This window comes from Oratosquilla oratoria, chromosome 1 (assembly GCF_046742065.1).
Source record: "Oratosquilla oratoria isolate Oo_2021 chromosome 1, ASM4674206v1, whole genome shotgun sequence".
Taxonomy (NCBI): domain Eukaryota; kingdom Metazoa; phylum Arthropoda; class Malacostraca; order Stomatopoda; family Squillidae; genus Oratosquilla; species Oratosquilla oratoria.
In genome coordinates, this window is record NC_134777.1 from 61,192,363 (window position 1) to 61,205,631 (window position 13,269).

General features: G+C 39.1%; 1 protein-coding gene across 5 annotated transcripts in view; it reads right to left on the reverse strand.

The window, feature by feature from the left end:
- Window positions 1–3,048: 3,048 nt before the first annotated feature.
- LOC143032120 (uncharacterized) overlaps window positions 3,049–13,269 on the reverse strand; it is a 447,989-nt gene continuing 437,768 nt past the window's right edge. For 4 of the 5 annotated variants that reach the window (XM_076196747.1, XM_076196609.1, XM_076196825.1 and 1 more), the window contains 2 exons: window positions 10,666–10,798; window positions 5,586–6,300 (listed from right to left, as the gene is read on the reverse strand). In XM_076196747.1, the coding sequence (XP_076052862.1) occupies window positions 6,081–6,300; window positions 10,666–10,798 (353 nt within the window). In that variant the 3' untranslated portion in view covers window positions 5,586–6,080. The other variant, XM_076196657.1, reaches the window with a different exon arrangement.

The following is a 13,269-nucleotide window of genomic DNA, read 5'->3' on the forward strand; positions in this document are numbered from 1 at the left end:
TCTTTGAGTCATCAGTTACGGAATTGAACTTTCCGTTATTTGTTGTTTCAAAACCAGATGGTACCTTCCGCTTTGTTGTTGATTTTAGAGAGCTTAACAAGATCACTGTTCCCGAAAGGACTCCCATTCCTGTTTTGCAAGAAATCCTCCATTCTGTTGGTCAGAATAACACTGTCTTTTCAACCTTAGACCTAATGTCCGGCTATTTCCAAATTCCTCTTGCTCCGGAAAGCCGACCCCCTAACAGCCTTCTATACCCATTCTGGTCATTTTCAATTCAAACGCTTAACTATGGGTCTAACCTCTGCTCCTTCTGTCTTCACAAGACTTATGCATACTGTTCTTGATGGCTTACTTGGTGAGGATAATGCCAACCTCAAGCTCATGCTAAGCAAATGCTCTTTCCTTAAGAAAGAAATTCGTTTTCTTGGACATGTACTAACTTCAAATGGCATTCTTACTGTTCCTGATAAAGTCAAAGCTGTAGCTGACTTCCCTCGTCCCACAGACATTGAGCACCTTCGCTCCTTTCTTGGACTTTCAGGATATTACCGAAGGTAGAACAGCAATTATTCTAAAATTGCAGCTCCTGCTAAAGAAAGATGTTCCTTTCCACTGGTCGTCCACCCAGGAACAAGTTTTTGCAGACTTAAAGAATGCCCTTACCACTGCTCCTGTCTTAGCTTTTATTCTTTACACCGATGCCACTCTCCAAGGTCTTGGTGCTGTCCTTATGCAAGAACAAGACACACACCTTCGCCCCATTGCCTTTGCCAGCAGACTCCTTAACAAAGCTGAACGCAACTATGCTGTCACGGAAATTGAAGCTCTTGCTGTCGTATATGCCCTTCGACATTTTAAGGAAATAATACTAGGCTATCCTGTCACAGTCCATACAGACCACCAGGCACTTCAACTTTTCAAAGGCAAGAACTTGTCCGGGAAACTTGCTCGCTGGTTCTTGACTATTCAGGAATTTAATCCTACCTTCTCATATGTGCGCGGATTGGCAAACAATGTTGCAGACACACTTCCTAGAAATGTTGCTGCTATCAATTCCCCTCAGCCAGTCACTCTTACTCATGCGCGTATTCATGCAGCTCAAAGATCCGACCCAATGTGGAAACGTGTGATATTTTCTCTCGAGTCAGGAGATACATCAGATCTTACAGACTTCCCTACCTCCTTGGAACACTTCAGACTCGTCGATGACGTTCTTTACCACGAAACCACACTTTCCAACAAGCATGAACCAAACAGACTTGTACAACAACTCTTAGTTCCTTCTGACTTAGTACCTGAAGTTCTGTTCCTTTTACATGATTCTCCACTTGCTGCACATCCAGGTAAAGACAGATGCTTGACACAGGCCAGACTTCAGTACTATTGGCTCACGATGAGAAAGGATATCCATGCCTACATTGACGCCTGTCATTCTTGTGCTAGCCATAAAGGTCATATTCAAAGTAAAGTTCCCATTTTGAAATACCTAATCCCTAGCAAACCCTTTGATATGGCTGCAATTTACCTTCTCATGTTACCACTCACTTCTAGTGGAGATCAGTACTTGCTTGTATGTATGGACCATTTTTCCAGATTCTGCATCCTTACACCTATTCCCGATAATACTGCGACAACAATTGCAAAGACATTCATTGATAAAGTTACTTGCCCCTTCACTACTCCCAAAGTTCTTCTCTCTGACAATGGCACGGAATTCAACAATGAGATTCTTTCCAATATTTGCAAATCCTTTCAAATAACAAAATGTAATATCGTTGCATACCACCCCAGTTCAAATGGCCTCGTCGAACGCCAAAACAGAAAGGTTCTCAATGTTCTCCGACAGCTCGCTTCCGACCTGCATGTCTCCAGGGATCACCATGTCCCTATGACTCAGTCTTGCCTTAACAGTGCCATCAATAGGTCCATAACAGAGTCGCCTCACTTTGTCATCTTTGGTTACGACAAGCGACTCCCATATGACCTTCTTGCCTCAGAAATAGGTCCCATTTACAACCTTGATGATTTTGTAAAGGTTTCACTTTCAAATTTCAGCTCTCTCTTCCAGAGAATTACTCAGTCTCTTTCTCTCGCCAAAGACGAGATGGCCCGTTTTCACAATAAAAATGCAAGAGAATCTAACATTGCAATAGGTGACATCGTCTATGCCCAGAACCATTCTCCATCTTCCAAGCTTTCACCAAAATTCCTTGGTCCCTTCCGTGTCCTCGAACTTTATTTGGCGAGGTTAATGGGGTAGGGTTGTTGGAAGGGGGAAGTGTTTGAGCGGTGGATCTTCTGCATGTATGATTCTTGGTTCACCCATCATGGATTGAACCTCTCGACAACTGAGGTATTCCGTATCGAGAGCAGATAACTTCGTCTTCAAAAGTAGTAGTGTCCAGTATGAAAGAACGGTACACTTTTTTTAATTGTAATTTACACATTTTAAAGGGTTTGGCCATAGACGACCAAATGCTGGGACATGCAGTGTACAGCTATACCTCTGGAACGGCGACTTCTGCCTAGTATGCCTAAAGCATCCGCAATTTAAGCAGCGACGTGTATATGCATGTATTTTTTAGCATTGTATTTTGAGTACCCTGCGTAGAAACAGGATGGTAACTGGGGCTGGATGAGGGTTAGTTTCAGTGTTGTGATTGGGATTTTTACCCATAGATATTCTTTTTGTACAGTAGGCTCGGGTTACTTTGTTCAAGAACTTTGGTTCTAGGTAATGAAGTGAATGTGGGACAGTGACCCCACGCTGATGCTTGCTTGTGGTATATTTTGGCTTGTAGAACTAGCAAGGGCTGAGAGGTGGTGGACCCTGTCACATTGGCTCCTGGATTCAAAATCTGTTGTTATTTGATAGGTTCCACATATTTCGGGGTCTTCCGTATGAAGAGAAGGAGTTTAATAATTTTTAAGTTCGGGTTAGGTAGTGGGAGGGTTTAAGATGAAATAAATTTTCCTTATTATAGGCATAGACAAAATTACCTTACTGAGTTAATGAAAGTGTTAAGTGGGAAAGTAAAAGAAATGTCAAGTTATTACATTTTATTATAATAACGCGAATTCGAAGTACAATGGTCCTTAACAGAGTTCATAGTTAGGGACAAAGTCGAAAATGCATTTGTGGAACGCATAGACAAAGTGAAAATTACAAAAGTTGGGATGGGCTCGTAGACTAATAATACAATAAAGGATATTTGTAAAAGAGTCAACTAAAAGAAAAATTAGTGAAGGAGATCCAAAAAATGACCAAGATTGAACCATTTACAGAACTGTCGGCATAACAAAATAATCCTAGAAATTATGACAATAAGATGGATGTATTCCACAATTTTTATCGATGCAATAATAACAATGCAAAATAATATATCACAATGATAACTGTATAAAAAATAATGATGGTAAAAATAGAGAAAAAATAATTACAGTAAGAAAAGTACTTAAATAATGGCAGATATAAAACTAAACATAATTGTAATAGAAGTAGACCTATATTAATAAGAATGATAGTAATGGTATTAATTAGAAAAAATAATAATAATGAGAGTATTTAGATTATTCAATTAGGCCTATGATTATGGCATTAGGTTTGAGAGGAGGGTCTGAACTACCAAGTTATAGCCTCTCTCCAGGATCACGGCACAAAACATTTTTTCTTTGTCTACAGTCTGACGCTACAGAACTCAAAGACTGACAGATTATCTGCAAAAAAGAAAAAAGTAATAATGATAAAAATAATCTACAAAAATGATTAGTTGAGTGAGAATTATTTATATTAATTATTATCAGAGCTACAGGGACGGATTTGTTTCTTGAAACGTAGTGTAGCGCAGGTATACTTGTAGGCAACTGTATGGCGCAAACCCATGTGCTTTCAAGCATTTGCGTTCAAGTATACGCTACAGAGGTCTCGTCCAACACGGACTGTTTATTTCACTGGGTATCACAGACTAGTAAATTATAAGAGGCCAGAATGCGAAGCTCCCACCACAGATTATTAAAAAAAGACGGTTAATTAACAGTCATGTTAAGTTTGAATTAGTGTGAGACGACAAGGGCTATTGAAGACCCCATTTAAATGCTTCTAAGTAATTGCTGCAGCACGATGACAGCGCAGAGCAGCACAGTGGCATCAAGGCATAGCACAAGACGGCCAGTCACAATATTTTTCTTAAATGCGTCAACTTGGTTCCAGCACGGTGGTTTAACAGGAGTAACATTCAAAAGCAGCGGCTACATCTTTGAGAGTTGCTTCCTACCTCCCCATCTCCCACGACAACGATTATGAGCCACAAAATCTCATACAACGAGCAAATACTCCACATATTCAGAAAAACAGAAATTCATAAGTTGAAGTAATCCCTTCATCCTGGGTTTAGTACGTCTTTTGATAAACGAAATGTTAAAATGATGCAGTGGATCCCTTTTTACATCACAACTGAGTTCACACTTTGTCATTTACATGGTACAATACATTCCAACGACAGCTGCTAGTAACACTACTATCATACCACCGCCTAGTATCACATTAGTGAGCTCTTGGCTTTGGAGATTCAGCCACATTAGAAGAAGAAAATGCCTCGACAATGTAAGAGTCGCTGTCTCAACCGTCTAAAACCACTGAACACTGGGAGTCAGTATCGGCCTCCTTCAGGAACTTTGTATATTTATATTTTTTAGGTTAGGAGGGACCATGTTTGGTGAGAACAAGCGTCCGGGTTTGTCATGTTTCGTTTCTTCTCGTGTTAGGACTGTCCTAAGGAGTTTCGTGAATCTTTAGAGCGAGGAACGAGGAAGGTTATCCTATCAGTGTTTGTGGACATCTAGAAATCACACTCTCTCTCTTGCATTCCATGTTTATGGACAGACAAGTGACACCTAAGGCCACAAACGTGGTTTCGAGCATTCCACAACGATCTGGTATGATAATGGTATAGAGCACAGAAACGGTAACCACCGTTTCGTTTTCTTCAAATGTCAAGGAGAGGCCGAAGAGGATGCATTAGTACGTGAGGTTGACTTCGCTCTCCAATGCGATTATGCTCGACCTCAATACCTCAATACCTTTAGAGTTCGGAGGGATCTTTTAGTGTTTTTTTTTCTAGATAGTCTTAAATAATTATCGACTCGAAGACGCAAGGAGGATTGAACGAAGTCTCTGGTGTGAGTTTTGGAGAGTTTCGCAGTTTGGTTGGTTATTTTTTTCCTAATAGTTTTCATTTTTCTCCTTAGTTTCTTTTCTTTTTCTTTTTCGTTTCCTTTCTTTCAGTTTCCTTTACTCACTTTCCCCTCTCTCCCCTTCCTTTCCTTTCCCTTCTCTTCTTTGCATAGTGAGTTTGCTTATTGTCATTTTTTCGTTCCTGGGTGACTGTTTTGCTCTGCGGTTTTTTTTCCCACCAGATTTCTCTTTGTTTCTCCACATTCCATCGTTGTCCTTCGTCAGGTTGCTGTCTTGTTCAGAGACTCCTTCCCCAGTGGAGCAAGATGGAGTTGAGGATCCTCCGGGACGCCGTCAAGGATGACCTTAAACAACCACGGGAGCCTTCCTCTTCGTCTTGGTTCTGGAAGGGACATAGTACAGAAAGGTTAGTGGGATAACACTTGTAATTGAATAAAATAATCATAAACATGGATGCAAATTTACTACTTGAAAGGTACTTTTAAGATGGCTGAGTAATAGAAGAAACAATAATTCTGAAAGTACATGAAGCTTGGGCAGTTTAACCTTTTAGCTGCAGCTAGGTTTAGTTTTAATTATTCTGAATGGCTCCGGCAGCTTTAACATTACCAAGGAAAACCAAGGCCCTATATGCAAAACAGGGGAAAAGAGATATATAATTGTAGAACACTGCAATTAGAAGGTAGATGGCTTTACTTCGAGGGAAACGAATTTGAGAAGAATGAGTGAAGAACAGTAGGGGTAGAAAGTAATGTGAAAGTAATGACTGTTGTTTTGAGTTTCATTAAATGGAAACCCGCAGCTCCAAAATGGCTGGTAACGGTCCTCTGACCATCCCATTGATCTCTCTGTGAAGAAACTTTACATCGTCGTCTGTATTGCGTTAGCGTGGTACTCTTTGTGTCACCGGCTTACAGTGATAATTTTTTTTTATTTTTTGTTTTTTAAGAAATTCTGGACCTGGTACCGAGACAGTGTCAACTTGGGGCTGCACCTCTAGATGTGAGGGGTGTTGGTGTGTTTTAAAAACAGGTGGCAGGGAGACGATCCTTTCTGAAGTCCCACAGGACCACACTCGTAGGTGCCCACCGTTAGTGCCATTACTAGAGGAACAACAGGAGTAATAAAGGGTTACAAAGGATTACAAAGGCGGAGCATGCCGACAGGAGGCCTTTTGGTCCATATCTAGGTCGGATGCAAAAAAAAAAAAAAAAAAAAAAAAAAAAAAAAAAAAAAAAAAATAATAATAATAATAAAAAAAAATATAATAATGTAAATAACACATAAAATACATAAACGCATAGGTATAGTTAAATAATAAACAAACAGGTAAATAGTAAATAATAATAAATTGACATATAACTAATGATAAATGAAAATCAGACAGACAAATGATAACAAATAATATAAAATAAATTATAATCATTACAGCATCTTGCTTAGGTGTTTATCTAAATGATTCTTAAAGCTTCGAACTGAACTACATTGCACTACCTGTGCAGGAAGTTTATTCCATTCATTAACTACACGGTTGGTGAAGTTGTTTCTACCTACTTCCAAATTGAATCTATTTCCGGACAGTTTGAGACCATTGTTTCTTGTCTCATTCTCATTCAATGTGAAACATTGTCACTTTTGATGTTGTCAATTCCCTTTAAAATCTGTATCAAGTCACCTCCGAGTCTACGCTTTTTTTTTTAGGGAAAACAGATTCATATGTTTTAGTCGATTTTCGTATGATTTATTTTTGATATTTGGAATCAGTTTTGTGGCTCGCCGTTGTACTTTTTCCAGTCTGTCAATGTCTTTAATGAGATTCGGTGACCATACGGAAACAGCATATTCCAAATGTGGACGAACTAACGATTTATATAGCTTGTTGAGTGATGGACTTTTGAAATCAAAAGATCGCGCAATCAGTCCTAGAATCTTATTTGCTTTCTCAGAGGCTGAAATACACTGCTTGGATGATTTGAGGTCGTTACTGATAATTACGCCGAGATCTTTTTCACTATCCACTTTTGTTAACGAATTTCCAAATAACTTGTAATCGTACTTACTGTTATTTTTACCTATGTGCATTACCTTGCATTTACTTGTGTTAAATTTCATTAGCCACTTTTCAGACCATTGCTGTAATTTATCTAAATCTTCTTGAATATCTAATTGGTTAAAGTGATCATTTGCCATTCCGCACAGTATTGTATCATCAGCAAATTTGGAAACAGTAGATTTTAGTCCATGGTCTATATCATTTATATATACTATGAATAGAAGTGGCCCAAGAACGGAACCCTGAGGAACTCTACTTGTAACATTTTTTCATCTAGAAGTTTTTCCATTGAAAACAACTCTGTTTTCGATTATTCAACCAATTACTAGTCCAACTTAATAGGCTACCACTTATTCCGTGTAAAACTAATTTAGTAAGTAGCCTTTCGTGTGGGACGGTATCAAAAGCTTTTGCAAATTCTAGATATATTAAATCTATATTGTTTCTTTTGTCATAATTCGAGATAACTGTGTTGTAAAATTCGAGTAAGTTAGTCACGCAAGAACGTTTCCGTCTGAAACCATGCTGGCTATCATTTATCAAGCGGTTACTTTCTAAATTATGTTCGATAGCATCTCTGATGATAGTTTCCATTATTTTTCCTACGATTGAAGTCAAACTTATAGGCCTATAGTTATTTGGTTTCTTTTTGTCGCCTTTTTTGAATATGGGAGTAACGTTAGCTAGCTTCCATTCTCTTGGGACATCTCCGGATATGATGGATTTCTTGAAAATAATTTCTAATGGAACAACAATCTCATTTTTCATTTCCTTTAAGATTCTTGAATGCCAACCGTCAGGCCCTGGTGTTTTATTAACTTTGAGTTTATCTATACACCCTTTAATTTTTTCGTTTGTTATATTTACCGTAGTAAGTTTACCCTAGACTTTTCACAGGTTTCAGTTTGGAGTTCACTTTGAGGTGTTTCGTTTACGAATACCGAGCTAAAATAATTGTTTAAGATATTACACATTCCTTCATTTGAATATTCAAGTTGACCGTCAGCAGATAATAGTGGACCAATGTGATTCCTAACAACCTTTTTATCTCTAATGTAACTATAGAATTCTTTGGGATTGTCTTTGGATTTATCAGCGATGTTAATTTCGTATTGTCGTTTTCTTGTTCTTATTGTCTTTTTTAAATCTCTCTGTATTGATACATAACTTTCATAGTCATTAGATGCACCCGAGCACTTATATTTCTTATAAGCCTGTCTCTTTTTAGCAATACTTTTTTCAGTTTCTTTGTCGAGCCACTTTGGGCGAGCCTGCTTTGGGGGACGTCCGTCCTTAAAAGGAATGTAAGTTTGAATCATCTTAGTGAGCGTATTTTGAAATATTTCCCACATCTGATCTACAGGTCTTTCGTTTAATTTTGCCTCCCAATCTGTAAGCTGAAGTTCCTGACGTAGTCCTATGAACTGAGCATTACTGAAAATGCAAGAAATATACGAAAAATGTTGAGGATGATGGTAGCAGACGGGAAAGAAATGTTGATCTTGAATTGGTCAGAAACGGGACAAAATGCTGAAGAAATGGCCAATGAAAACTTAGGGTTGGGATGTAGGAGTAACTTGGTGAATTAAACTATGAAAAGGATATTTGTTTTTAGCAGATACTTTATAAGACTGATGACATGTTGTTCATAGTCGGATAGGATGTTTATATTGGTATTTTGGAGAAAGATGTGTTTCATGATGGTTTACATACGTGGATAAAGTAGGAAGAAACCGCAGAGAAGATACGTATTTGTGTAGAAAAGGAGCTGCAAGAGTAGTATATAGACAAGCAGAAGCTAAGAGACACAAAAGGGTGGGTTGTGGAGGACGTTAGCAGTGTGATAAGAGGAAAAGTGTTAGAATGGATTAGAGCTTGGATCAGTGACAGAAAATAGCGGGTCACCATAAATGTTGTAAAATCCAGATAGGGGAGCGTTTCTAGTGGAGTCTATTGTGTACATAAACTACTTCGACAATGGGATTAATAGTGATGTTAGTAAGTTTGCGGACGACAGTAAAATAGGACGCCTAATTAGGTCAGGGGACAACGGCGATATTCTGCAAGATGATCATAACAAATTGTTCACATGGTCGGTTAAATGGCAAATGAACTTCAATATCTCAAAGTGCAGCGTGTTAAACATAGGGCTACACAACCCCGAAAATAGATATAGCTTAGATAACACGTTTTTAGAGAAAATTGAATGCGAAAGAGAATTGGGAGTTCTAGTAAGTCCTGATCTTGAATCCAGGAAACAGTGCATTAGTGCTAGGAATAAAGCTAACAGAACATTAAGTTTCATTGCTAGGACGGTTACGAGTAGAAATGCAGAGATAATTAGCAAACTCTCTAGCATTAGTTATAACCATCCTTGGCTATGCGGTACAGTTTTAGTCTCCGTCTCATAGAATGGATGTCAACTCACTAGAATCAATACAGAGGAGAATGATCAAAATGATACACGGGCTCAGAAATTTACCTTACGAAGAGTCTTAGGCACCTTAACTTACACTCTCTGGAAAGACGCAGAGTGTGGGGTGAACTAATAAAGGTGTTTTATTATATCATAAAATCTGTTAGCATTATGTATAAATTTAGAACTTAAAACCAATGCGTTATTCTATGTGTGTGTGTGTGCGTACGTGTAATGAATGATTCCAGAACATAACAAATTGCCATTTTCTGTTTAGATAATTATTATTTCATTTTTGTATGCAAAAGTTGAATGAATGGGAGATTAGTATATTATTAAAATTTGAATGATTATATTATATTTTGAGTACATGTTAATTTCTGTGTGCAAGGAATGATTGTGGAAATTTTAAATAAAATAAGCAACTGTTTTGGGCACGCGACCCAGCGTGAAATAGCTTCACGCAGTCAGTCAGAGACGAGCGAGCATTCCAGTAACATTACGAGTGAGTGTGAGTCACATATTGTTATTTTCCTTGTGAAATTAAAAGTTGTGAAACAAGTGAACACTCCATCGTTTCTCTTACCATCTTTAATGGATCTACAATAGTTTAAGTAGATCAAAGGCTTTAACAAGGGTGACACAAATAAGGTCACCATATTAAGACAACAGGGCAGGACTCGCAGTAATGGATTTAAACTGGACACTTTTAGATTTAAGAAATAGGCAAGAATTGGTTTACTAATAGGATGGTCAACGAATGTAACAGACTTAGTAACCATGTAGTGAGCGCTGAAACTATCAGTTGTTTTAAGAAACGGTTAGACAGTTATATGGATGGCGATGACAGGTGGTAATGGACATAGAACTGCCTAGTGTAGGCCTTATGGTCTCTTGCAATCTCCTTCATTCTTATGTTCTTATGTGTCATCAGTAAATGATGACAACGACAGATACGACAAAGATGTTCATACCCACGACGGCAAAACTATAACTTACACTATGTAGGTCGATTTGGTGACGGCCTTCGTGACGAGGGTAGCGGCACGACCGTCTGCGCCATGGCTGCGTTGGACCACGACCCTCTGGCCTGTCTTGCCGCGGACCTGACGCTCTCCCGCCCAAGCTGCGCCTGTCCAGAAGACAAAGTAATTAGTTCACTATCAAATAAATGTCAAACACCACCAATTTTCCAAAGAGAAAGTAACGAAGGGACTGGTACATTATGTGACACTATCACTTGGCCTGATGCTATGGTCCATTTGTTCAATAGGGAAACTAACCACGGCGCTCTCATATACAACGCCAGGTGCTAACACTTCATCACATTAAGTCAACACTTCAGAAAAAAAAGTATCTTAGTGAAAACCAAGACACGGATGAATTGCGCAGAGATAAAGCCAGGTTGTTGATGACGATAACAATTTGAACACTTACATACTATCGAAAAAAGAGGACACTTAGGCACAACTCCAGGAGCCAACGCATTGTCAGCAAATTTAGACGAGAGGGATCTATAGATTTTTTTTTCCTTTTCTAATGAATACTCCATTTGTTGTCATTCCCCAAGCTGTCTAGACGAGCAGGCCTGTCTCCCCGAGGAACGCCACGGCTGGCACGGGGCTTTCCCACAAATACCTTTTAGAGTGTATATTGTGTTGGTGGCCTGCGTGATTATATACAATGCATTTTTCCATAATGTGTTGTATAGTATGGGGTGAAGTCATCCAGCCTCTTCTGATAGTTTAGAAGGGCTGGATGGTGGACGTTCCCCTGTTTGGCCAGGTGGACTCTATCCTTTCGGGGGGGGAGAGGATGCAGAGGGATGGATATCAGGGGGTCTGGCATACAACAATGTATTATCTTTCAGTATGTTGATGGAGCAGTGAGCAATATGGTTATGGATATGCCTCTGGAGGCCGGTGTCTGGTGGTTATGGATGAAGAAAAAAAAGTATTTATGTGTGATAAAAGGTATTTTTTTTATCTCTTGGCGTGTGTGTGTGTGTTATGCTATGTACTCTAATGGGTGTGTTTTTTGTGGAAGTCTCAGCAAGTGTTTGTGTGTATCTTATGTCAAGGTGATCCTTGACTTTGAGGATCTTCGTTTCATGGTGTAAATAGTATTTAGGTGTTGTATTTGGGCAGCCTGTCATTGTCTTTAGGGGTTCAGTTAGTTTTGTATGGTCTGTAGGGTCTTGTAGTGTGTATTAGTGAGATTAGGGGCCCATGAGGGTCTCGCATGATTCATCACTGAGCGCATACATTGGTTGTATACTGTAGTAATAGTTTCTTTTTGTTCGAATGTTGTTCCTGTAATTTATTTAAGCGCGTTAAGTTTAGGTGTGCGATTTGTCCTTGTGTTTGTAATATGTTTGGATGACATGGATGTATCATATGTTACGCCAAGAAACTTAGGTGTGTGTGTGTGTGTGTGTGTGTGTGTGTGTGTGTGTGTGTGTGTGTGTGTGTGTGTGTGTGTGTGTGTGTGTGTGTGTGTGTGTGTGAGTGTGTGTGTGTGTGTGTTTGTTTGTTTGTTTGTTTGTTTTGTTGATAGGCGTGGTATGTATTTGTGTTCCACTGTCCAATTAGTGAGAAGTGTAGGTGTAGATTTGATTGAGGCTATTTTGAGTCTATTTATAGTGAACCATGTGTTGAATGTGTCGAGGAAGGGTTGTAGTATTTCTGCGGCTTTGCATTACAGTTTGCGCATGTAATTGTTATGTGTGTGTAAGATGAGATTTGTATATCTGAGGTGTGGGTTGTGGATATATCGCGTATGTATAGACTAAAATGTGGGGAATAGAAACGAGCCCTGAGGTACTCCGTTCCTAATGTTTCTGGTGTGCAATGATTGGCTATTACATGACACATAGTCATTTCTACCTGCCAAGTGATTGTCCAGCCATCTTTTGGTATTATTATGCATGTCTGTGTTGTACGTGGGGTGTGGATATATTGTGCATGTATAGACTAAAGAGTGTGGGGGATAAAAACTAGCCCTGAGGCACTCCGGTCCTAAAGTTTCTGGTGTGCTATGATTGGCTATTATATGACACATTGGCATTTCTACTGCCAAATGATTGCCCGGCCATCTTTTGGTATTATCATGTATGTCTATGTTGTATACTTTGCTTATGAGATTGTGATGGTGGATGACATCGAAATCTTTACTAATGTCTAGTGTTATGAGAAGTGTTCTGTATGGGGGCTTATCTGAACTGATGTCATCAAAGCTCTTTGTGATATTTATAAGAGTAGTGTTTGTGGAGTGTAGTGATCAAAAACAGTTGTGATTTAGCAAGGGGTTATGTGGTGTGACGAGTTGTAGTATGAGGCGTTCTATAACTTTAGAGGGATGGAGAGAAGTGTGATTGGGTGGAGTGATGCTGGAACTGTTGGGTCTTTGTTGGGCTTGGGGATTGTGATTATTTTCCCATGCTTCCAGATGTCGGGTATAGTGTTGCGTGAATAACTGCTGTATGCCATGTAGTCCAAGGTGTTTTAGGTGGATATTACTTAAATTGTTAGATGCCACAGACTTAGGAGTGCTTGAGCATATGGATTATATGCTTCGGCTGTCTGTCTATGAAGGGTGTATAGT